The sequence below is a fragment of the Desmodus rotundus genome, chromosome 12 (genome assembly GCF_022682495.2).
Source record: "Desmodus rotundus isolate HL8 chromosome 12, HLdesRot8A.1, whole genome shotgun sequence".
In the NCBI taxonomy this organism is placed as follows: domain Eukaryota; kingdom Metazoa; phylum Chordata; class Mammalia; order Chiroptera; family Phyllostomidae; genus Desmodus; species Desmodus rotundus.
In genome coordinates, this window is record NC_071398.1 from 96,018,077 (window position 1) to 96,044,116 (window position 26,040).

General features: G+C 45.9%; 1 protein-coding gene and 1 long non-coding RNA gene across 4 annotated transcripts; one reads left to right on the forward strand and one right to left on the reverse strand.

The window, feature by feature from the left end:
- Window positions 1–204: 204 nt before the first annotated feature.
- Window positions 205–25,855, reverse strand: ZBTB37 (zinc finger and BTB domain containing 37). Of its 3 annotated transcripts, none has more exons than XM_045189479.2 (4): window positions 25,743–25,855; window positions 23,024–23,980; window positions 20,903–21,002; window positions 205–15,653 (listed from the first exon to the last, which is right to left on the reverse strand). In XM_045189479.2, exons 2-4 carry the CDS (start codon window positions 23,962–23,964, stop codon window positions 15,165–15,167), a joined length of 1,530 nt encoding a protein of 509 aa, XP_045045414.2. In that variant the 5' UTR covers window positions 23,965–23,980; window positions 25,743–25,855; the 3' UTR covers window positions 205–15,164. The 3 variants fall into 3 exon arrangements, with proteins under 3 accessions (XP_045045414.2, XP_045045413.2, XP_045045408.2); XM_045189478.3 differs by having other exon boundaries at window positions 23,024–23,983; window positions 25,743–25,825; XM_045189473.2 differs by lacking the exon at window positions 25,743–25,855 and having other exon boundaries at window positions 23,024–24,264.
- Window positions 15,531–17,541, forward strand: LOC128779622 (uncharacterized). The gene is made up of 3 exons (XR_008425692.1): window positions 15,531–15,662; window positions 16,566–16,711; window positions 17,467–17,541. It is a non-coding gene; the product is annotated as an uncharacterized lncRNA (long non-coding RNA).
- Window positions 25,856–26,040: the final 185 nt, after the last annotated feature.

The following is a 26,040-nucleotide window of genomic DNA, read 5'->3' on the forward strand; positions in this document are numbered from 1 at the left end:
CACATGCATAATGTTCTTTTACACAGTGTTAAAATAAAGAGGAAAATGTGTTTTTTTATACAAACAGAATTTCAAGTATACATTAATAGACTTTTCAGATTACTCACCAAGTCGCTATTTCATTCACATTGTTCTTAAAGCTGTTCAACGAGAAAGCCTTTGCTAAGCTGCTTTAAATACGTTTATATAAACCCCTATCTTCACCCTTGCTCTGAATCGCCCACCCCCAGCCCTGGTCTCGGCCCCCCGCCCCCGCCCCAACGGGCTCCTGGGGTTCTGGGAGACATGCAACGCCGCCAGGAACATTGGCTTGTCATCAGGGGAAGGGCAGAGTCTGCCGGAGGAGAGCTGAGGGCGCCTGTCAAACTTCGGGCGCGAACACACCGGGCTGAGACGCCACACAGCCGGCTCGGCCCGACTTTCTGATAAACGAGATCTCGGCCTCCCACCAAACCACCCAGAAGTGTCGGACAGGCTGGTAGCTGAGGAAGTAACTTAGCGTTGGGTGTCTTCCCCAGTGAAACTTCTACAATCAGAGTAGGCATTTTATTTCCTTTTGGTTGTTTATTTCCCTTTGGCAGGGGGTGGGGGCAGCTTGAAAATGGATGTTATTATTTGTGTGTTAACACTAAGGAATTTGGTTAGTTTCACAGAGTCTGGCAAGGGTTCTCCCTCCTCAACTCTCCTCCTGCAGTAATCTGGCTTGGGGGGGGGGACAGCCACTCTCCTTAGGAATTAAAGTGCATTTTTTCAGTAAAAGGGGTGTGGGGGGTGTGGTTTACACATAAGTGATAATGATTAAAAGAGGGTGGGGTAAGAGAAAATCCTATTCCTACATCTAGGTATTTATAATTAAGGTCATAATAAAAACAGATACTCTCTAAAGAAATAAGATGCACAGACCCAGCCCGGCGCCCCGCAGGGCAAGCGCGCCAGCCGGGCTCGCTGCCTTTTCTGAGGCATCTCTAAGCGACGTGGAGGGATCGCTGCAGATGAAGGACGCAAACTCCAAGGGGAAGTTTTTTCAAAGGGAAAAAACAGACTGGTAGGTTCTTATAGTTAAAAACTATTTCGCTCCCTTTCAGGGATAACAACATTTTAGAAATTGATTGTCTGTTTTAATATGAATCCTTGATTAACGAGTTGTGAAAAGTGTTAGGTTCTTCCGCTGCTTACAGACGCCACGGCAGCCGCACAGCCCAGGCAGAGGGGCCGGCTGGGCCCTGCTCTGGCCGCGGGAAGAGAGGTCTCCCTGGGATCTGTGACCTGAAGCTACCGCGGACTGTCTTCCTTTCCATGCTTTACCGTTTGGTGGGGAACAACCCCTAGAGTTTTCCAAAGAGAAGGAAACGCTACATTATTAGCTGTACGAAGAAGTGACGGGCTCAAGGGGAGGGGAAATTGTCCTGGATTCTGGCCTCTGAGTCCAGTGTGATCTGCTTTTCACAGTGACCAGTGGGAAGGCACAGTGCCAAGGACAGCGGATGGGGACAGCTGTCACCCACCCTGTAAGCACCATAGAGAACAGTGGACAGATTGCTTTCAGACCACGTCCATCTGAAGGAAACCAAGAGTCTCCGCTGTCTGAGCCCTCCCTCCGCCTTCCCTCCTCCAGGCAGAGCAGAGGGGCCCCACCCTGAAATCCGGAGGAGCCGGGAAGTCCGAGTGCTCTTCCAGTGTGCTCTCCCCTTCCCCACGACTGCTGACAGGCCCCAGACTGAGTTCTGATCCACAGATTCCTTAAAGAAGCCATTGGCTCCCGGCTGAACTGGCAGGTCTCTTTCAGGTCTGCCATGAGATCACAAAAACGCAAGGGGCCAAACCTGTGAACAGTCCCTGGGCGGGGACAGGACGCCCCGCTTCCGCCCACGGTTTGGGAAGGCCTCCGTTTTGTCCGGAGGAGGGGCTGGGGCAGGGTGGCACACTGGCAGGCAGACCGGCATTCGGTCGGGTAGCTGCTTCGGGAAGGGGTTCTTAGAGGTTTTGGAGGCACCAGCCAGCCGACGCAGGAGGGTGGAGGAACTTGACCGAACTTCACAGCCCTATAGGGAATGTTTCATTCCTTGCTTAAAATATAGTACAAGGGTCTATATTTACTTCTCTACCACTGCTTCCCCATCCTCCTCCTCTACTCTCTGCCCTCTCCAATCTTAAAATCCAGTGCGGAATGATTTGCATAAAGTTCAACAATGTTTCACAGTACTCCACAATGTTCTACAGTATGAGAACTCCGATGCGTGCAAGTTCCAAAGGCGACCACTTGCCAATGCCACCCGATGTCAGGGAGCCTTTGTAGTTTTCTAAGGCATAGGAGGCATTTTCTCCGACATGGCAGCATTGATACGCTAAGCAAATAGCCAGGCCTTAACGTTAGTGTAACAAAATTCCATAGCCCGCTGCCAATTCAGTCCTCTGCACTAACCAATCTTTCCTTTTCCTCCTCAAACACACCACCTATTTGAAATTTAAGTGATCAGTTATTTGGAGGCAACACTATATGAATGGATTTCTACGATGCCCAGAAGACAGACCACTATCCTGAACTTGCTCTTAAACACGAAGTTCTCTCATGAATTAGAAACAACCCGGTAGCTCGTTAGTTTGAACAGTGGTTCTCACTTTTTAAGGGAAATCGAACAGTTCTCCCCTTCCCATTACCATGTGTGAGGCTTCCGTGGGCAGGTACCTTTACCACCTGGGGTGGGAAAAAGGAAAAGATGTGGAACCGCATTTGGGAATTACTGGGTTAGTCTTCGACATCCTGGACCAAGGATGCTAAAAGGACTCATTTCACATTTCATATAAAGCTCAGAAATATTTAAGCTTTAGCTAGTGCATTTCATTCACAAAGAAGTAAGGAAAACGGAAAGTCACTTTGCACTGAAGTCCCACTTAGAAGACAGCTGAGGGAGACAATCAAATGGGTCGCCATCACCCCAGGAAGGAGCCTTTTCTTCTTCCACTAACGTGAACGATGCTTCCTGTCGATTTTCCAAATGGAAGTCACCCTGGCTGGCCTGGGCGTGGCTCTTTTAATAAGGCTACGGGCTCTATTTTAGCTCGTAGATTGAGAAATCTCCACTCACATCACATATGCAAAGGAAAGAGGATTCCAGAGACCAGACTTTGAAAATGTTTTGCTCACCGAAGCGTCCTCTGCATTTGGTATCGAGGAAACCGGATGGATGGCAACCTCTCCCTCCAGAGCTCCTCTGAGGACAAACGGACAACCCATTTCTCCACCTAAGCCTCGGCCCCCCGGAAGCTTTGAGGTTGGAGCCGTGCCTGGGATGTCAATAAAGGTATCTGACGGGAAAAAGAACCAGACTGAGGGTCTCCTGCCAAAGCCCACCCAGGTTCACCTGGACAGTGATTCTCAATCCTGGCTGCCTGTTAGAATTACCCAGGAGCTTCGGAAGCCCAGGGACACAGCAGGCCAATGAAACATGCATGTCTGGAGGAAGCCCAGGGCATCAGTAATTTCTTTAATGCCCCAAATGAAAATAATGTGCAGCCAAGATGGGGGTCTACTGGCCAAGGTCAACGGCCCTGCCAGAGAAAGCTTTGAGGCCAGGGTTCAACCAGGTGAGAGGGAAGAAACATGGCTCAAAGAAGTTACCTAGGCATTTCTCCCTTTTGTGTTTGCTCTGCGTCTACATAAATCACTTTGGCTGTGATAGGCCGCATCACCAACAGCGAATTATGGACTTGCAGGTAAGACTGCACCGTGAGTAGGCTGTACGGCCACACAGCTGGGGACAGGCCTCGGACAAGACTCGGCACAAACCAAAGATGAGCCAGAGGGAAGGATTTCCGCAAGCAGGAGGTAAGTCCTGAGTCTAGGATGGTTTACAGGCTGACCGTTATTCTACAGTTAGCGAGGACACAGCTGTGGTGAACAGATCCACACTGATTCTTCCGTCTCGTCTCCCTGCAGGGTTCCGGCTGTCCGCAGGTGGAGCTGCTGTCCGTGTCAGTTGTCACCCAAGGGTAAGGCCTGTCTTGTTATCTGGCATTTCACACTGCTGGTATCGCCACCAGCCCTACTCAGTCACCGGTAAGTAAAACCTAGCAGCTAATACTTAAAACACAGAAGCAGCCTCTAGAATCTGAAAATGGACCGCTCTCTTGTTTTCACTCCCGCCCAGAGAATCTCTGCTTGGACATCGCAGCCAGCCAGGGCACTGGAGAGAAGGGTGGCAGCTACAGAAGGGCCAGTGGTCCCCCCGAGCTGTAACAGATGCTCACGGGGACGGGACCGGGCCTGGCTCAGTGCACCAGTGCCCCGAACAGCCAGTCTGCTCAGTGTTACACCTGGATTCAGAGGAGGGGGCCTCCCTAGTAGCACTTACTGCTGAAACTACACTTCCCAACGCTCGCCACATTCCAGCAAGGCCCCCTGACCGTGGTAACAGCATCGGCATTAAAAACAGGCGTCTCTGTCTTTGGAGTGACGAAAAGCAAACCAATGCACCCAGAAATCCATGCCATGCACACCTCCGTGTCATGATACTGGCAGAAGGCTCATTATCAGGAAAATACGGTTTTTATTCCACCCCCTGCTCTCAAATGGACTGCAAATGGCAATTGATAAAAAAACAACTCAGGATTCAAGCAAATTTTTCACATCACTACAGGGAGCTGGGTGCATCTTTAAAAACAATAGGAAGACTCCACTTCCAGACTACTCTGGCCAAACAGAAGCCAGCGGATAGAAGCGCGGAAGCCAAGTGTTCGGCCACTTTGGTCTGGCCAACAAAACCAAGCGTTAGTGTCTGAACTCGACAAGGAGAGCTAGGTCCTGCAGCCTCTGTATTTGGGGTCTGGCTTTCCTTTGCCTGCGATGGAAAGCTACATTCTTTCTTCAGCCAGGTGCTCAGAGGTAGAGGAGCTGAAGTGAGTACAAAGGAGATGGGGGCAAGGGAGCAGAGGCTGAGGGATCCAGCCTCCTGCCCACGGGGCTACAGGGAGACCTTGGAATATGCTCAGTCTTTAACGGGAGGTAGAGTGCTTGACACTGACTTATCTGCCTGCATCAGACACGGTGTGCTCACATCCATACATGCAATCATACACACGCAGCTGGCAACTCACAGCGGGACTGCAGCCTGCAGCGGCAGCACGCCTACCCCAACACTGCTCTCAGTCCGCCGTCACACAGCACCCCGGCTCTTCTCGGGCTGGCGCAGGCCAAGGGGGTCATTCTGAGGTCCCTCCTTCCATCAGGCTTCTAAACACACATTTCACGCCGACACCTACGTCTCCGTCTCTGAAGGAGAGCTGCACTACGTGGGTGCAATGTGTTATAACATCTTTATAAATAGAAAGTGCGTGAGAGAATTTCCTTGGCCAAAATACAAAGGAAGCAACAAAAAGCTCTCATAGCCTACTGTGCCAAGATCAGATTTTTAGAATCAATGCTACAACTAACAAAATGCTTCTAACACTACTACCAAGGTCATAGTGGATGAGTAAATACATTTATAAACGTACATTTGTGAAAAAAGATATTAAGAAAATAGCCGAACTTCCCACAAGTTATTTGCACGAGCTCTCTTTAGCATACTGCTCTGTGTTCAATGCACACGCATATACAATTGAATTATATTAGTGTTATTTCTATTGGGCCACTTTTCCAAAGAGAAAATTGGCTCGTACTTTAAAAACTTCAAGTTACGTGATTTAAAATCATTTTTGTAAAAATAATACAAATACCATATAAATTCTAAATCTCTCTGCTATCTGACTGATAGCCATTCTAGAGGTGGGTCTCAGTCACCCTTGGTTTCGGGGGAAACACACCGCAAGCTCCGTCCCGGGCTGGAATTCCATTTTTGCTGTGGCTCTCAAAGAACCACTGGAGTTGGGGTTCAATGACCTTCTAGGAAACTCAGCAGATCATCCTCTCCCGACATAAATGTCTGCTCTAAAATGTAGCCACGGGCAGAAAGCTCACCCTTAAGGAATTTCTACTCGCCCAGGCTGCTGTGATTGGCTTGAAATGGCTTAGACTTGCGACGCTGGAAAGAAAGAACAAATGTTTTAGTCTACAAGTTCTCTATTCTTCTGACTTTGTTCTCTCTTGCAATTCAAGACCACAGTACTGAATTTTTGTGCAACCACCTGATGATTTCAAACTTCAGAGTCACTGAGCATCTAGGGGAGGGCCCAAAGAGCTATGAAATCCAGAACGAGAGACTATGGAATCCAGAACAAGAGACTATGGAATCCAGAACGAGAGATTATGGAATCCAGAATGAGAGACAGCTCCATAGATTGCCGTAAGATGCTTCATTGCCTGGGAATATTCCCAAAGGCATTCTCTGTCACAAAGAGCAGACTCTGAGGTACACCAGATGGGAAAGGTGGATCAAAAAGAATATATTAAGGCTCTTGTGTTTTTAGTCATTAAAAATTTCCCCAACCTTTATAGGATCAACATTCCATCCCTGATTATCCAACCACAAAGCCAAAGTCTTCTCTTCCCCTTCCCAGCATTTTGTGGGGCCCTAAATGAAGTCCTCAGTCCTGGGTACCCCTTTTATTCCTGTATTTGCAATTCCTGAGGCCTGCCCTATGGACAGAGGTCTTACTATAAATTGGGGGACCAGCAAGAAGCCCTCACGGCTAACTCTCCAGGAATCTCCTGCCCAAGGAACGGATGGAGAATCCCGAGCCTTTCCTCTCTCTATTAGAAAGTGTATTGATTTGAGAATGGTCATTTTTAGGGCAGAATTTACTCTCGTCCCCTATGTCTTGTGACGGCAGTAAGAGTCTAATTATTACGGGTCAGCAGGAGCTAGAATAAAGCATCTTACATCTGACAAATCTAACCACTGGCTTAAAACTTCAATGATCTGTTATTTCAGAGAAGAGAGGCTGGTAAGCAACTGGTAATTTTAAAGGATTAACAACACGTCAAATCGGGCAATGGACCTTCCTGTCTGAAAGGTAATAAAAGTGGGATGGACCCGCTTATCTTCTAGCACAGACTGTGCCAGCGGAGGCGGGTGGCCGTGCAGACAGGGCTGGGACATGCAGGCCACACTTTCAACTACCTCAAGAACATGACCCATCTGCCTGCTCAACAGAAACTCCTATGGAAAGAGATTTAGTAGCCACATAAGTTCTCCTACCACAGAAGTTCCCACCTATTTGTAAACTTAAAACACAGCCGACATCAGGTTCTGAACAGTAAGCTTTTCACTCCCTCTAGAGAATTTCTGGTTTAGCAAATACAGTTTCAGTGGCTTCACAAAAACCAGCAAACAAACAAAAAATGGGCAAATGCTCACAAGTTAGAACAAAAGAAAAAATGGAAAATCTGCTGCATAAAACTCAGGGGCGGGCAGCTAACGTACTCTATTGTAGTCATCTGTCTCATTTGCCCTCTCGCTCCTGTGCCGACCAGAGCCAGGCCTAACGGATGGCTTCTACAGCACAAACACTGGACCTAAATGAATGAACACAGAAGAGTCAACAGCAATCAAAAAGCCCAGGGCTATCCCAGATTAAAGATGGGCCCCTGTCCCTCACGCACCTCCTGGCGAGTGGGAAGGTATTGCCTCCGGGCCGACTGGTGACTTCTTTGACCAACACTGTATGGCAGTGGCTACATTAAGCTGTGAGCCTGACTTTATGAGGCCTGGCACCTTCTACCCAGCCTCTTGGACACCTGAGCTGGCATTTTCAATAGTCTGACTACCCTGATGGGGAGACCACACAGAGTCGCCGAGACACCAGCAAGGGAGAGAAGGCTGAATACGACCAAGCGACCTAACTCGGCCCCACCGGGAGCAAAGGAATTGCCGAGAGGAGTCCCTCCTGAACTTCTGACCCACATCATCATCAGAGATATAAAATAGTTGTTGTTTTAAGTCACTGAGGTTTAGGGTAGTTTGTTGCACAGCAACAGGTAACTGGAACGCTGTCTTCCAAAGTCTGCCTTGGCAGTAACTCACTCACTCATTCACCATCAGACCTACCGAACGGGCGACGCCTCTGAATCAGTGGGCAACACCCCCGGGAAAGAGCCACCCTTCAGCATCTGCTCAGAGGGATTGCACTGTCTTTCAAAGAAATCTCCCAATCACTTGTTCTGGAATTAACAGTTCACTGTAAGCAGCACTGTTAGGGGCTATTGCGTACCCCAGTTCACCCCAACCCCGTTGGCAAATGGCCAACGTGACACAGTGAAGAGATTATAGGCTTTGGAGTCAGGTCGGTGGACACAGTGGGGCCATGTCCCCACCGTGTGGTCTCGGGCTCATCAGTGTCCTCATCTGTGCAGTGTGGTACGGTAACACTCTTAACAGAGTGCTGGCTCCAGTGTGGGGCTGCCGGGGGCCAAGCCTCTGCCTCCCTGAAGTGAGGCTACCGACAGTACCTCCCCTCAGGGGACTGTCATTGGTTCAGATGAGTTCATCAATGTGAAGGACAGAGAACTGAGCCTGGCACGTAGCAAGCATTCAAAAAAGTCACCTCCTTTTCGTTCCTTCTGTTACTGCCTCATAGGGTTGCTTTCTTAGTGCGGTTGATTCGGTCTCCTTTTTTTCCCTGTCTCCTTCTTTTTGATCTTTGATATATGTAGTAAAAGGTGCAGGCTTTTGAAAAGCATACATCTAGACTCCAACCAAGTGGGTTTAGGACTCTCAAGTATAGGAAACCACATCTAAACTACGTCTAAAATCATTTTTGTCATATAAATTCCATGCACATTGTCTGGCACCAGAAAGTACGTAATGTTTACCTAACGGTGCAGGCTCCCCTGTATGCTCCCTACCCCTGAAGGTGATTTCACAGAACGGGGGTATTTCCCTATGAGACACTTTCACTTCTGGCATGGATTAATTCAGATTCTAAGATTCACAGTACTTAGTAACTATTTGTATTACATCGTGCTGTTGGTCACAGAGAATGCTGTACGTGCGTCTCTTCTTAACTGGATAGTGAATTCTAGCTACTTCAATGGGACTTTCTGAATAGACACGAGAGAGGCAAGCATTAGAAAAGTATTTCTTTTAACAAAGCTGCTCTGCCTTTGTAACTTAGCTTTGTTGTTTAAAGCTTCTGCTCTTTGAGCAAGTGGGCCATTCTTAACTGTGTTAAGATGGGAGGTATTTGTTATATAAATAACAGGAAAGACGTGTGATAAGGAATTTACTTGTATATGCACCCTCTGTGAAGGTAATGTGTATTTCAAGTAATATCTGCCATCTAAGTCATCGCTGCTCCACGCAGTTGAGGGAAAAGATAAGTCAGCTCACAAAACACAACTGGAGAGTCTGTACAGACATTTCCCAGGTTTTGATATCATTGCTCCCATCAATAATTACACCCTGTGGAATGTAACTAAGTCATGTACTTCAACGTACTCATGATATCCAGCTTTGGCTTGTCCTGAGCAAGAAGACCTACCTACTGCAAAAGAAAAAGACTGGCCCTGGAGAAAGCACCACTGAAAAATAAGAAGATTGAAAACTGAGAAAGAGACTCAAAAACAAAGGCGGCAAAACGTAAGTTTGATAATTATCGAAGAAGTCCTAGTGCGTGGCAAACTCCGCCGTCTCCCATTTAACCTGATTCGTATTTAAATGGCATCTATTCCCAAGACCTCAAACAGAGATGGATGCAGATGATTCACTGAGCTCAGTATCGAAATGCGACTCCTCTCTCAAGTCCAACCCCCCAGATTCATCAGAATACCAAATTAATCAGACAAGCAACACTCCAAGTCTCCAGAACCCACTGTCACTGTACGTGCTCTAAGACACAGCGGAGGTAATCTAGGCAAGTAGTCTGGGACCCTACAGAAGAAGATTACTCTTTACTAATATCCAGTTTAGAAAAAGGCAACTTTCAGAACAAACTGTCTAGCGAAGAAGTGCTCTCTAGGAGGTGAGGTCTCTCACCCAAGCTCTGTATGTGTCGCGGAGCCGCCACCACGAGGTCAGAAGCAAGCTCACTGTGTTGCCTCGGCAAGGCCTGGGACGCTTCTTTGGGACACGTGTGTTTAACTCGGTCCTTCACACACTGTGTGCAGATGGGGAACAGCTATATTCCTCCTTTTGCAAGGAATTCTATTCATTGTTACCCTGACCTTTTCCATGTTTTCCGCGTCTGGTATAAATAAGCTGTTTGAACAGTAAGAAGGAACATTCACAAAGCAAATATATAATGGCCCAATATATATTTAGAAGAATATATTACAGACAGTGATAGAAATTGGAAGATAGGCCTAACAAGACTTTGAAATCCTCAGATGTTTCATTATGTTTTAAAACATTCATTAAAAAGAAAAAAGAAAGATTTGGCTTTTAAGTACTCCACACGGAACAGAGTGAGTTTACTTGAGGAAATTAAAATGAAGATTTATAGTACAGGGAAGAGTTAGAGGCTTCTAATCTGGAAAAACAGTACTTTGGACAAGAATCAAACCACTTATTCATAACAGAAAGGAAAGTTTAATACTAGTGGGAATAAACTCGTCCTTGCCATCTTTATGCAAGCAGGTTCAAGTTAACTCAGAGGAATGGCAAAACTGACTTATCAAAACATTGGTTTTTTTAACAGTATTTTATGTAAACATGGTACTCGTTTAACCTCACATTATTATGCATGGGAATTACTTTTAAAAATTGTTACATATGCAAAAAATCACCCTAAACTTTAATTTACCTGCACCTTTAAGGCAAGGTTGCATCCTAAGGCCTATTCTAAACGCTCTGAAAGCAGCGGGAATCCTTACGAAGCACTAAGTGGGGTGTGAGAAAAGGAACTAGAGAGACGGCAGACCCTTGAAGAAACGTGCACATATGGCAATATGAATTTAAAACCTCTTCAAATTATGAATTTACAAAAGCAAAACGGCTGGACCGACGAATTTGGGAGGTAAGCCCTCCCGATTTAATCCTGGATTGGCGAGCTCTCCCGTCAGGCAATACTGCCTGGTCAGGCTGTGCAGGCCAACGGGTCTCAGCTCTGCTATGACAGGAGAAAGCAGCCACGAACACCACCCAAGTGAACAGGGTGGCCCTGTCCCACCATCGCTCCCTCTACACAATTGGGCAGCCTCCGCATGTGACCCGGGGCTGTGGCTTGTTGAACCCGGATCTAATTCAGGGTCCTAGACATGTACTTTGCTCATGGACATCCTCTCAAATTGCTTGTGGTCCCTTTTCTCAATCTCAGGAAACAAAACACTTCAGTACTTTGTAGTCTTTCCCGTATGGCGTAAGTAAAGAGCCCCGTTTCCAAAGACTGACTTCAGTAAAGACGTGGCTGTTCCTTGGGGAAGTAAGTACGCAGATAAGGACGGCCTTTGAGGAAGAGGAAAACCCCGCCTGCTGTCTCTGAGAAAAGAAAAACTTCCAGGATTCCACCTCATTCTTAGGATTAAATGTCTTTCCACTATGATTAAGAATTTTGTCTTTGTTCAATTTAAATTCTTTTCCATTACCCATTGCTTTCATTTCTTTAAATTAGATCTTTTAGTCAAACAAAATGTAATTTTTACCAGTTAAAAGAAACAAAATCAGTGTCCAGTAACAGCTAACACTTTTAAAAAGTTATTTCTTAACTAAAGACTATTCAGCTGTTAAGGATGAAGTTTCCTATTTTTCTCTTCAGCCAGACCACTTCCAACCAAGGCCAAATTTCAACTATGAAGTTTGGAGGAAAATTGTTTATTTCTTTTATCAAACCCTCTTTGGCAAGCCCTGTCACTGATGTGGAGGGAACTGGAAACGTTGAAAAAATACCCCAAAACAAAATAGCAAGAAAATTTTCCTTAATTGCTAGCTCCCTTATTTTCCCATCTTTATGCTTTAATACTTTATTTTTACATATTCAAAATTAGATTTAACCCTTGGAGTGGTCCGATGAAATGGCCTGGGGGTGGTCTGTAACTTACATGAAACAAAACTCAACTTAGTTCAGAGGTAAATATGGTTCTGAGTAGAGAGAAGAGGTCATTAGAAAGAGCCTCTCTGCCTAAGTACAGTGCCACTGCTCACGCCAACGCTGTATTTTAGCTGGTATCAGAGTTCACAGAGGAAAGGGACCTCTTAGAAGGAAGGTAGATTAGTATATTACCATGTCTCTTCTTTTGCTGAGAATGTTGGGTAGCTCCTTTGCTATTAAGTGCCACTCGATGAATGGACAGTCCCAGTGTTCGCTATTTCTTGGCTTTAAAGTACTTAACCATGATTTAGCTCTCATTGCTAATGCAGTTCCCTTCCCAAGGTGACACGTGCAAGTTAAGATTTGGTAATGAGTTTTCAGCATCAATTAGCTAAAGTCCATTTAGTACACCCTTAAGAGAGGTATCATCTGTGCACATAACAATATAGCTATTCATTAATGTAGATAAAACACTACTAACTCCTATGACCCTACAGGGATGTTAGCTAGAAACTAGGACGACATCACAGTGAACCTGGAGAAGAATCCTGGGTAGTCGTTCAGAATAGCAGTATCTCTTCTAGCTAAAACGGGAGAATTGCTTTTGGAAACTTGAGTTTGTTCAACAGCTAGGCTGGCTGGAATCTTTGCAAATCTCATAGCTCTGGGCTGGACCAATGAGGAGAGAACCAGCAAACACGGTGGTGCTGAGGGGCCCCACATGACCTGGAAGCACTCTATTCACAGTACGACACAGCAAAGGCTATTAGACGTGAACGAGAAGGGTGGGAACCCACCGAACACGCACAGCACTTCCACGTCCACTAGGCAGTCCCAGTTCCCTCTAAAGTGTTTGCTGCCGACTCCGGACCGAGTGCTGACCGATGCTGCAAAGCTTCTCTTTACAGAAGTTACTGCACTTCACTGCTACAATTTGGTAAGTTTTGAAAGCTCCATTTTCTCACGTAAATTCTAAGAAACTGACAAAGCATTAAAGAACTTTCCAGCATACTACTTCTCAGAAGTAGGATGGATGGACTTAGTATCTTTTTGGCAGGCTTAAAAACTCCATCTAAAGCAGGACATTCCGTACCCCTCACCTATTCAGTAATGGCAAGAGCTGTCCATCGGAAACCTTGATGACCAGCTGTAACGTTTCCCCAGAGATCTGCATCTAATGTCAACTCCACTCTTCCAGGCCGCAGAGCCTGGCCGGCCCCTAAGATGGCCCTAGGCAAGAGTTTTCCCTATCATGCTGTTGCCCAGCTAAAGAGGACAATGTCCCAGTCTGTCTTCTAAAGAAAAAATTCAGCTTCAACACTACGTTTAAGGGTAGGCTCTTAACAAACGGTAGCATTATTACATTTCTATTAAATGACACATTTCTGTTTTTCCAGAAGAGACAAAATCACCATTCTCCAGTGATACAGTGCAGCTGTATGTGTATGTACAATTCTCCGAGTGCTAAAGTTACCCTTTGCATTCTACCATCCCAGCGGCAAAGAAATGGCATCACCACCCCCCCTTTCCCCGTACACAAAGCGTTCTCAGGAGGGGGCGCACTACTACAGCTGGCTCGCAGATGGCTCCCCAGTGCAGGCAGGACCAGCCCTCTCCCAAACCTCTCTTACCATCGCCTATGTCTCTGCACCCGAACAACTGCTTAGGCCACTACATGTTTCAATACTGTTAATGACGTAGTGATGATTAAGAGAAGCCAGAGATTTTTCTTCTTTCCCTGCACTGTAAGCGTCTGCTTGCCTGACCCTTACCAATCCCCCCTCATTCTCCGCACGCACAACAGGGCATCTAAAGCTCTACACGTTTGGTAAGTTCTTTCCGACTCAGTGCTGGATTAAGAATCTCAGAATTACCAAAAAGGTCTCTTGAAGTTTTAAAAATCTCAGGAATGATTAAGTAACCAAACCTGATCAAAAGTGATGCCTTGATCAGTTTATTGCAACATGACTGTGCCTGATGTTTTCTGATAAATGCCCTGTACGGTATTATTAAAAAGCAAAGCTCTTGGAGTCACCAGCAATTTGCTGATGGTTGGTTTTTTTATGAATTACTAGGTTTGCAGACATGAGACATGGATTTAGTGAGGTTCTTCTAGCACACTGAAAATATAAACTACTACTTACGTAGAAGGAAATGGAATTGTGGTTGCAATAAGAACCATAGTGTTGAATTTCTTCAATCACAATACTGCAGGAAAAAATGTGTTTAAAACTTCATATAAAAGTTATCAAATAGGGAGACCTGTGGATTTAAAAATACAACCCAGGCTCGTTTCACGGGAAAGGGATGTTTCTGATGCGTACTATTGCTGTTGGGCGGAACTGGGAGCCGAGGAGACGGGGTGAAACTTTGGTAGTCAGAATTCATCTAATGCATGAATTCCTCTGGACGAGAGCCACTTCCCAATCCCCAGAGATACGCAAGCTCTGTGGTTTACAAACACCAATGGGAACGTTGCAGTGGGCTCTCTGTTCCACATTTGCAAACCCCAAACTTCCTTCCCTGCTCCCCCCGCCTCCACTCAGCCCCTAGGCCCCCAAGCTTAGCGGTACCTATTGCAATCACTTGCTGTCACTTCCCTTCCAGCTGCCTAAAGTGCTTCAGGGGACGATGCCCCAGAACGCCGCCCCAGGATGGCTGCTTCAGGGAACAAGCCGACACCTCCCCGGTGCCTGGTCAGGGCGAAGATAAGGTCTAAACTTGCAAAACAGTAAGAAGCACCAGGATACGTTTTTCCCCCCCCTTGACACGTGAAACTGCACGTTCCAGCAGGAAGGGAGAAAGGTCCCTCATCATCACCATTGTGGTAACTTCCTTCTTTCCTGTGGTTGGCTGGTTCCAATGACCAAGGCTCCTGATGTGTTTTTTAGATCTGGGCAAGTGACAGCCAGGATGACATGGACCGAAAGTACAGTGTTCAAATGTGACTGGTAGATAAATGACCATTTATCATTGTTAAAACTTTTTTTTTTTCTTATAAAGTTAACAAACCAAGGCTGTTGATCCCTGAATTAGAAAGTTGATTTGCTTGATTATTTTCCAAAGTGTGAGGTGGGAAGGAGGAGGGAAAAGCCTCTAGTGCTTTTGTGTATGTTGCTGATCCTCTAGTTTGGCAACATCTTGGGAGCATCTTCTGATCTAGTGATGTGGCATTTTGTGAATCGAAGTACCAGCCCATGGCTCTGATGCTGGCTGCTTACAGCCCAAAGGGGAAGAGGGTCTGCCTCCTCCCCCTCGATGTTTCAATCTGGCCCAGTGGTGGACACGGAGCCCTGGGCCGTTTCCCCAGGGGCAACTGTCTCTTCTTGGGAAGGTGACTCTTCCTCAGCTTGTCCTCGAGACGTGACAGTTGTTTCAGGGGAGATGCTGTGGGGCCCCTCCAGCGGTATACAGCCAGGGTGGTTTTTGCGAAAGTGCTGATTCAAGATGGCCTGGAAGGGGAAGCTTTTGCCACACACGTGACAGTGAAAGGGCTTGTTGCCTGTGTGCTTGCGGATGTGATACTCCAGCTGATCTTTGCGGGTGTACTTCTTGCCACACATGCGGCAGACGAATGGTGTGATCCCCATGTGCAGGCGCATGTGCCGGTCCAGGCTCCCCTTCTGGTTGAACGATTTGGCGCAATAGATGCAGGTGAGACGGGGGTTGTACCGGAACCACCGCTCAGATACTTCCTGCTCTCGGAGATACTCCACATAGCCGCTTACTCCCATCATTGCCGACTCTTCTACCTGTGCCAGGTGAGGAAAACAAGCACAGAAAACAAGCATGTATTTTTAAATATGTACTATGAGAGACATAGTAAAAGAAATCAAATCGACTTTTACCTCTGTTACTAAGCTTTATGCTTATTTTTAGTAGAGATCCAAACAGAAGACTACTACCAAAAAGTAGAGCTGTTAACAGAACAACAACATAAAAATCTAAGGACACAGTATTTCATTGCCATAACAGAGCAAGACAAACCTGCGCTCGACGTTCTTTTACAGCAGTGGGAGAGTCTGAGCCGCTCGTCCGTCCCATCCTCCTGGACCCTGACTTAGTTACGCCCAGACAGTCCGGCAGGTGCCTAGACAGTGCTGGTCCGACAGAACTTTCTGCGGTGACAGAACTGTCCCTTTGTCCGCACCATCTACCACAGTGGCCACTAGCCATGTGTGGCTATTATGTAGTATGCTGATGCAACTGAGAAACTGAATTTTTATTTAAATTGCTTTCCATTAATTGACATTTAAATAGCCACATGGAACTCAGCTAATGGCTATTATATCTGACAGTACCGAATACGTTCTGGCAAGCACGTTATAAATTATACTTACAGCAAACTCACACTTACACCAGAAATAAATTATACTTATACCAAAATTTAATCCAACAGTACCTAGCTTTATAAGAATGTAAATACTTTGTAGGTGACAGTATTCCTTTTTATCCCAAAGTATTTTAGTACCATACCAACACAGTAACTTTGTTCTGCAGACTACTCGAAGTTTAACTGACCCCATAGCCGAGGGGCGGCAGAGCTGGTAAAGCAGACGGGACGGAGCTATGAATTTACTAACTGGGTTATTCTTTCCTATAAGCCTTTCAAAAAGTAGTATTCAGTAAGTATTTACTGATGCTGTCACCGAATACAATGACAGGTGCCACAGAGAAAGGACAAGATCTGGTTTCTGATTTTGCTCTCTGGAGACAAGACTCTGAACAAAGTGGACAAAGAGAAACGGGAAATATAATACATATTCCTCATGATGTTGCTAATTCACTCTTCTAGCTGCTCGTACTAAAGGTGAGTATCCTGGAAATACAGTGCGTAGACACGGCGTCATCTGATTTTATACATCTATTATTCGTAGTGGTTTTGAATGGACTTAGACTGAAAGTAAATAGGATAATCTGTGATTTATGTACTATTTCTCTAATCTTAGTTTATAAAGTATCCACCCAGACTAAGCTGAATTTCTAACATTGTGATAATAAATTTATTTAAGACATCAATTATTATAAAAGCAGCATTAGAACTCTGCTGTTGTTAATTAGATAACTAACCCTTTAAGTTATTACAAAATACTTTCCTTTTTATATGATTTACTTTATGAAGGTCATATGAATTAAGGCAATTCCTTAATATCAAGGAAATAAGACCTTAATTTTGTTTTACCTCCTCTCACCATTAAGTCACATATTTCATACATGAGAGAAACATGGGAGCCCCTGTCTGAAAGCTGGGGGTACCAATAAAATATTCCTTTGAATGGATAATTTAAAACTGTTGGATTTATAAATGCTTTTGATTCAAAATTCATATTAAAATATTATCATTCAGTATTGATATAAATAAGATCCATATTTTGTGTGAAAAGCTTACACACGTACATAAGCATGTGTAGGAGGGAATTATATATGTTTAGCAGAGGCTAACGTATCGATGCAAAAGGGAAAAAATGTAAAAGCTGACTCCGGATTAACTAGAGTCATTTGATTAGCAATTAATCCTACGCCCTTTTCTTGGGAGTCTAAAGCTGTGTTCTGTCTCCTCACAAGCTAATGGACAACCGTCCTTCAGCATTTCCAGCAGGACAGAGGCGGCTCTCAGCAGGCGAAGCCCAGCATTACACGGTGAGACTGAGGTTTTACACGATTTCCGGGGTTTTATATAACACTTCTTTCCGCTTCAGTTCCCTGTGTAATAGAAACGGAGCTCACAGGAAGAGGGAGGGATGATCCCACTAAAGGGCCCGGGTGACCACGGGCAGGGGCACAACCACCTGTCTGACGCTTAGTGTTCCATCCATGAAATGAAAGGGTTAGCAAATGCTGTCCTGGACCCTGGTTCAAATCTGCGTCCTACTGACTGTGTGACCTTGAGCAAGTGACTTAACTGGTCCATGGGACAGTTCTTTATCTTTAAAATGAATAGCATGTACCTCATAAGTTGCTATGAGCACTGAATGAGCTAAAGTACTTAATGAGGCCCAATAAATGTTAACTATTATTAAACATTACAAACAATATTATTCATAATCTGGAGGGTTATCAATTCCCTAAAACAAATAAACAAACAAAAAAAAATCCTGCCTAATTTTAAGGAAAATAATGTCATAATATAATGCCAGTATGGTCCACAATCAGAAAATAAATACAGGGTCCAGCACAAATAACGCCCTTTTTTAAAATTACAAAGTCATAAGCGTGTCATTCTGTAACAGAACACTATCACACTCAAGCACACCGTATGACATTTTAGGGGAAATGTTCAAAGTGCTATCTCGTGCGAGACGCTCACGTACCCTCCCAACCACACTCAAGCACACCTTCCTTCCGCTGGACCCTGTATATTTTAGTTATCTGTGATGAACTATAATCACAAAACTGGAATGTTATGCTTAATTTCACCTAAAAAATTACAGTAAATTGCAATAAAAGAGCAAATGAATGAGCATAAAATGTAGATTAGGTCCTTGTCAACGGCAACAATATCTTCAATAGTTTCATTTTAACAGGAAGCAAGCACAAAAGTGGCTGCCCCCTGGCTCTGACACTGGGGCAGGGGACGCGGGGGTCCTGTCACTCCTCCCACTTGGCAATTCCCTCCTAGACTGTAAACTCTGTGGGCACAGGGGCATCTGTAGAACGTTCCAGAAATTCAGCAGTGTTTGGTATGTCATATGTTCAAGAACTATTTTTAAATGAATTATTCTATATTAATAAATTCCATGTAAATAAGTGATTGTTTTTATGTTCCAAAACAAATAGCAGTCTAGATTCTTGGCATGGCCTCCAGTGCTGTTCACCTTCCTAATCTTCAAATACTAACCAGAGACTCAAAGACTTGAAAGGACTTCAAAAATCATCTGATTTCGCTCATTAATTTTATATACACATCTCGAAAACGGGGGATTTCACAGGCAACTAAGTAATCCCCTCTTTACTGGGCACCTACTTAGTAACTTCAGTGACTCAGAATCACTTAGTGGTTAAACAACTCCTTTTGCGGCATGCACCAGAGAGGACGTCAGGTACAAAAATTTAAAAAGTGGATTCTGCTCTCTAGGTGATTTCAGCCTAGATGGAGACACAAAATTAATGCAAATAAAAAAAGAGAGATTGTATCATACCACCTGTAAAGGCTACAGTGGTCTGGAGAGAGACCAAGAGGACTGGGCTAGTTGGGCTAGATGGCTCTGGGAGTGGGGACTGGACGTGGGGTGGATGCGGGCACCCGGGAAGAACAGGGCATCCCCAACTCAAGGAGCAGAGGAGTTAGTCTGATGTGGTCCTGACAGAAAGTCTGCCTGTTGGGGCGGACAGTGCGTGCTGATGAGTGGTGAGAAAAGCTGTTAGAAAGATGATGAATTACTTGCAACCTTAGGCCACGTATTTTAACCTTCACGTGGTAGGAAAAGGGGAAAAGCTACAGAATGTTTTGAGCAAAGAGGGGCCCTTAGTAGTCAGTTCCACTTCAATCACCCTTAGAAGCAGGAAGCTCTTCAAGTCTATCAAAATTTGTTCTCACTGTAATGCAAGTCCATGTCCTGTTTTGGGTCTGTGATGGGGGAAAAATAAGTCTACTTGCTCCAAAATAAACTCGCATACATGTTAGGGCATACATGAACTCTTAATATCATCTCCAGGTAATAGTACTTCTTTCCTATTTCTTTATAGCTGCACCTTCTGCTACAGCCAGGTAACCAGCCTTGCAGAATTCCCACTGTTATCCCTATTACATCTACATAGGGAGTAAGGTAGCCCTTTGTAACTATTCATTAAATACTGCATTTAAACTCTCCTGAATAATGACTTTCTTTAAGTGGTTATTGATTCCAGTTAACTGCCTTTTAAGCACTTCCTACTCCCTCCACACTGTTACTGAAGCCTATATAGTTTCACCTATACCTGTTCTGTGTGTTTGTGAGTCTGTCTCATGCCCCCATTAAGTTGTAAGTTCTGTCTCATTGCCATATTTATTTGTGTAATAGTCACTTTCAATAGTCATCCCATATTTTAAAGATAAGGAGAAAAAGAGCCCTAATTACATTATTAAACTTACTTTTCCTCCAAGCTCCTAACATTTTCTTTAACACTATATTAAAATTTAAAAAATTCTTATAATAATTACAGTTCCTTTTCTGGTACTGAAAAACTGGCATAATGAATATGCAAGTAAATATAGTTTTGTAACAATGTCTCGCTGCCATTACTATACTACATACATCCGATGCTAGGTAAAAACTAAGTAAGATACTATCAGCATAATGAAGAAGCTAAAAAGATTAGCTGTGCAATGCAATCTTATCAATCAGTGGTTCCTTTAAAAGGACAAAAGGACTTTAAAAAGGACTTTAAAGGACTTTTAAAGGACAAAAGTATTTGCAAAATATATTATGTTTTACTTGGTGAGTTCACCATCCTTCTAAAAACCAGTCTTCAGTGATACAGACCTGTGAGGAAAAACAGACAAAACTATCAACCAACTACTTAACACTACTTGTTAAGGAGAGTTGCAAAGAAAATAGAAGACACCGTTCCTGTCCTTTCTAGAACATTTTTGTTGAACAAAATATTCAGGAAGAAGAATAAATGAAAAGATACAAGCACACCAAATTGCAGAAGCAATTGCTCACAATATATAATATCCTGTGAAGTAGTAATTATGTAGCCACAGCCCCACACACGCACAGAATGAGACTCTCTCCCGCCCAGGCCCTACATTACCTGCACGCAGTTGTCAGAGGTTACTTTTTCATCTCTACAAGGACTACAGACTGGTCCAGAAAAAGAGTTCCACAATCTCATCTTCTCTATTTCCCAAACTCTACTGACACCAAAAGTGTGTTTCTTGCATGCTTATAAATAAGAATTTTTTAAAAAGTAATCAAATAGAGTATTTATTTAACAGGCCACTGTCCCCTTTCCTACATCTTTCCTTTCGGATGCCCACACAGCAGTGATTTCTTCAGCAGTGGCCACAGCTACGTACCTGGGAGCTGGGCTGCTTGGGCTCATCTGTTCTCCCGGGAGACTCACTTCGGGCTCTGTGTCTCTCCGTCAAGAGGACAACACTGCCAGAGGGGCTAAATCTGTTGGAAGAGGAGCAAACAGGGGGCTAATAGAAAAGTGGGGCCAAGGCACTTAAGTAGCGGTGACGTCTATCCTCTTCGTCCAGCGGCTGAGGAAGGGGGAGCTAACTGAGCAACAGATGACTAAGACATGCTCTGGGGAAGTCAACATATAGGAATCTGGGTTGAAGTAAGACAAGAAAGGTTTGCCGTAGTAAATTTAAGAATACAAAATGAGCCCTGGCCGGTGTAGCTCAGTGGATTGAGTGCGGGCCTGTGGATCAAAGGGTCGCTTGTTCAATTCCCAGTCAGGGCACATGCCGGGATTGCAGGCCAGGTCCTCAGTGGGAGATACATGAGAGGCAACCACATATTGATGTTTCTCTCTCTCTTTCTCCCTCCCTTCCCCTCTCTCTAAAAATGAATAAGTAAAATCTTTAAAAAAAAAAAAAAAAGAAATACAAAATGACAGAGCAGATAGACCATGTGACCCCATGAAGCCAAGGCTAAGCATAAGTTCTATCCTTATGTAAGTATTGGGGATACCATAAAAAATAAAACCGGGTCTGGTCTGTAATTCTGTTTCTTCTATGTAACTATTAGGTTTTTGGGTTTTCCTTCCCCCAGGCCCTGGGAAAACTTGTTATATACCAGTATTTCAGACTGCTGACAATAGACAAGGAGATTCACAGTCTTTGCATTCAAGTTATTACTTCTCTTTAAAAAAATGTATTTATTTATTTATTTATTTTCAGAGAGAGGGGAAGGGAGGGAGTAAAGAGAGGAAGAGAAACATCGATTGGTTGCCTCTCCTAAGCGCCTGACCGGGACCAAACCCACAACCCAAGCATGTGCCCTGACAGGGGATTGAACTGGAAGCCTTTCGCTTTGCTGGAAGATGCTCAACCAACCGAGCCACACGGGTCAGGGCGGCTATAATTTCCGACACAGCGCTAACACCGTGGGGCAGTAAGTACTGGGCTCAAGAGTACGTAAGCTGTCACCCTGACTGGTTTCCCTCGCATGTCATGTTTTTCTCCCCGTCCTCCCTCCCTGCCCCCTCTCTAAAAATAACTAAAGAAAGTCTTAAAAAGAAAGGAGTATGTTAACTGTTAAGAACACAAGAAGGAGAGTATTCAAACCAAGACCGCCTAAAGTGGACACAGTACACACTTTCTGAGTGTGTAACACGTGTCTCTCAAGACCAGGGGTTACCTAAGTAACAGCTTCTTCAGTATTCACTGTCTGTGCAGTCTACCTTAATTCATTTTTAGGAGAGGAAACAAGTATTATCACTCTAAGTTGGTAACATTTCTTTCTTTCAGTTGGGACCTTCAGTGTCCTTGGATTCAAACTATTGCTTTTTTCACCAAAAAAGAAACGCTCTCACTGTGAATAAAAAGAGGAAAGGCAGGCGAGGGACCTAGTAGCGAGGTAAAAAAACTACGCCTGTGGCCGCAGCTGTCACCCATGAAAGACAAAGGGAAGATGTCACGGGAGAAGTGAAAAAAGGAATGAAAACCACCCCAAAAGCTTCCCCTTGGAATAACTTCTGTGATCACACTAATTTAAGAAGACCAATCACTGTTGGTGCCACGATCACTGTTGGTGCCACGCCTCCTCTACTTTGGCAGGTGGGGAGCAAAGGGAAGTAAACAGCTCTATAAAGTACAACTCCTCCGAGACCAACGACCTGGGTCCTAACATACCAAGGAAGGGCAAAGCTGCCAGGCTCCCAGCTGACCACCAGCCCCCTGCCTGGAGTTCCCAGGAAGCCCTGCCAATTGCTGACGCTAGTGTGGCTGCAGATGCTTTTCTGATTCATGGAAGTGTCTCCCCTTACCAAAGCTCTCCCAGCACTGAATTCTCTAAGACTAGGAGCTGCCTGCTTTAGAAAAAATAAGAATGCAGTCTTTTGGCACACCTCCAGTTTCCCCAACATCAACTTCTTCTGGAGAAGAGCATCAAGGAAGGGAGATGCTCTCTGTACACACTGGGGGGAGGGTTAGGTGGGCTACATGGATGAAGAATGAAAAACTTACCTGTCAATCTCACTGCTTGTTGGCCGAGCCACCTTGGCTCCTGACGATCCTAAAGGGTAGCCCTCCTGTGCTACGGAGCCATGGCCTGTGGTATCGATCACCATGGCTGTGACCTCCTCCGCACTGCTCCCATCTTCCCCGGAAGGCTGGTTCTCGGGCCCCAGCCACTCCTCGAGACTTTCTGTTTTGATGTGGACTGCTCCGAGCACCCTGACTTCATCGTCACTCCGTGCCCCTCGGTCCGCTACTCCGGTCTCCACGTACCACTGTCCTGCCCGGTTGATCCGGAGGATGGGCTCGCGGCTCTCTACATCGGAGCTTGGCTCAATTATCTGTGGGCTGGTGGATTCCTCCGGAGGGCTGAGCTCCCTGATGTCCAGCACGGCACTCACCTGACCTCGCCGGCTCCCCTTTGAGGGATTATGTCGTGGGCTAAGGGAGCGGTTTAGAGTTGGTGTAACCCTGTGAGACTCTGGAGGTCTCTCGGGATGCTTGGTCCTCGTTTGACTTAATTCCGCTTCGACCTCAGCCACGTTAATTTTGAAATGGATGCCCTCCAGGATCTGGGTACACTTGTCTATGATATGCTGCATTTGCAGAAAGCTGGCGGCCGTCAGGTAGCTGATGATATCCGCCAGCTGCAGGCATATCCGCCCCGTGTAGCAGAAAGAAAGGAGTTGTTCAAAGACTGTGGGGTTCTTGATGACGGAAATGGAGACAGTACTCATCTCGTTCAAGGACATGTGATCCCGGAAATAGGGGGAGCTGGCGGCCAGTACCACTTTGTGAGCCCGAAAAGTTTGTCCTTGCACGTTGACCACGATGTCACAGAGCCGGCCCTGCATGCGCAGCTGGTTGAGGTGGCTCAGGACAGAGTTGCTGAAGTCAGGGATCTCCAGTTGTATGTTTCCACCCTTCTCCATGGTGGGGCCTGAGGGCATCGGCAGGCATTCAACCCTGCTGAAAGAAGAAACCATGTTCTCATTAACAATTAGAACTGCACTCCCCCCGTGCTTTCCTCTTCAAACCTATTTGAAAACATCATTTGGCAAAATTTCAAGATCTCCCAGTAAAAAAAATACCTGCCTCAGGTTCAGATATGGACTAGAAGTACCAACAGGTCTTTCTGTTTAAAACCAAAAAGTGATTGTCAGACTGCTAAAAATTCAAGCTATCCCCATGCTTTCCTTACTAAGAAAGGATGCAGCATCAAAACAGAAGGTCAACAGAATAGAGGAGAAACGCAGTTGTTGAGTTTTTTAAAGTGTTAATCATAAGGTGTTTGCACTGAATATAAAATCCTCTGACTTTTCCTTGGAGGAAGTTTTTTGAATAAATGTAATTACATACAGATAGGTCACTTAGATATGCCTCTTAATGTTTTTCTACACGTTGTGTCAGCTTATTGTTTTGTCAAGTGTCTAATATCCCATAAGCATGTGAGCCACTATTTGTAAGTATGAGTCAGAGCCCCCACAACAAGGCTTAGGGTTCAGGACTCTTGAGCACAGGACTCAATCACAATGCAGAGAACTTGAAGTTCACCCTCAGAATTAGGAAAGGGTACCCGACCCTACCTAAATTATCTAAATTCACGCTTGGGAATTTCAGGGTGGTGGTGATACTTTGATTCGGAAATTTAGTTCCCCAAAGCTGGTAAAAAATAGGGCACTTACCAAGTATGGTCAATACTTTTACTTAGAATCTTGTTTTAAAAACGGTGAAAACACTAAGCCTATAATTGCATCCAAGAGCCTTCAGTGGTTACAAGGAGTTTGCATGAACCCCAATAAGACACTGACTTGGGCTCCATGTGTTTTCATTTATCTGTAAAGTTATGACATCGCACAGTTAAGTTACCTAAGAAACTGCAGGAACTTCTGACAAGCTCATAGGATTGCCCGGCATTCACAACACACTTATCAGTAAACAGGGAAGTGCACACTGCTTTCAAGAACCAACTTGAGCCAATCTGACCTTTTTCCAAAGCGTTTTTGTTTGTTTGAAAACTTTTAATCCAGTAAGAGCCTCTGTCGATGCCATTCTGAATTCAGATGTGTTTATTTTGGCGCCTACACCAGCGCCTTTTTTGTGCGCTCTTTCCAGCAATGCCCCAGTGAGGAGGAGGCCCCTGGAGGAAGGTCCTTCTCCCCCGTCAGCACTGGAAGGTGAGCGCTGTAAGAGGGAGAATCGGGAACGCGTGGGGTCGGCCACTCCCGTACCTGAGTGGCTTCCGTCTGTGTTAGGAAGCGCGGGGACCGGGGGGCTGGCTGAGCCGCCAAATGTCACCGAGGAGCAGGGGGACAGAGAGAGACGGCAGCAGAGCGTGCGGCCGGGAGCGGGCCTTCAGGTGCGGAACGGGACCGGGAAGGGGGCGTCGGCCTGGGACCCGGGCCAGCGAGGGGAGGGGGGGTGCAGAGGGGGTGAGGGGGAGGTGCCAGGGGTGGGTGTGTGCGCCTGGGTGTGGCTGGTTGCAGTGGGGGAGGGGGCCGCCCATCCCGGGGTCCTGAGGGAGGGGCCAGGCAAGGGGGCGGGTCCGGCAGCTCAGCCCGGCTGGGGGCCAAGGGGGTGGAAGGTCTGTGGGTGCCTTGAGATGGGGGTGCAGGGAAGAGGCTGAGCACCCCAGGAGCAGGCTGCGGCAGATCGGGCAGGACGGCCCCGGGGCAGGGTAGTGAGACCGTCGTGTGGGGCCCCAGCCCGGTCAAGGAGCAGCACCTACCTCCGGGGGTGGAAATGGGCCGGAATGGGCCGGAACACCGTCCCGGAAGTGAAACCCCCCGCCCCCTCCCCCGGAGCGGGCGACGTGCCGGAAGGAAATCACTCACCCTTACACCATCCCCCCCCTTACCCCTCCCCCAGCGCTTTCCTTCCCTCGCGCCCCCTCCCCTCTCCTGTCTTCCTCCTCCGTCCGTGGGAGGGTGGGAGATTTGCATCACGCGGGCGATCGTGGCCCCGCCCACAAGTCTAGGGGGCGGGGCCAAAGGCGGGCTTAGGGGCCGGGCTTAGGGGCAGGGAAG

What these genes read in the sequence shown, in the direction of transcription:
- ZBTB37 (XM_045189473.2), bottom strand. Translation starts at nt 24,000, where the DNA reads ATGGTTTCTTCTTTCAGCAGGGTTGAATGCCTGCCGATGCCCTCAGGC. An exon ending in ACAAGCAGTGAGATTGACAG is followed by an intron (nt 21,003 to 23,023) that starts GTAAGTTTTTCA and finishes CTCTTCCAACAG; the next exon opens with ATTTAGCCCCTCTGGCAGTG. An exon ending in CCAAGCAGCCCAGCTCCCAG is followed by an intron (nt 15,654 to 20,902) that starts GTACGTAGCTGT and finishes CACCTGGCACAG; the next exon opens with GTAGAAGAGTCGGCAATGAT.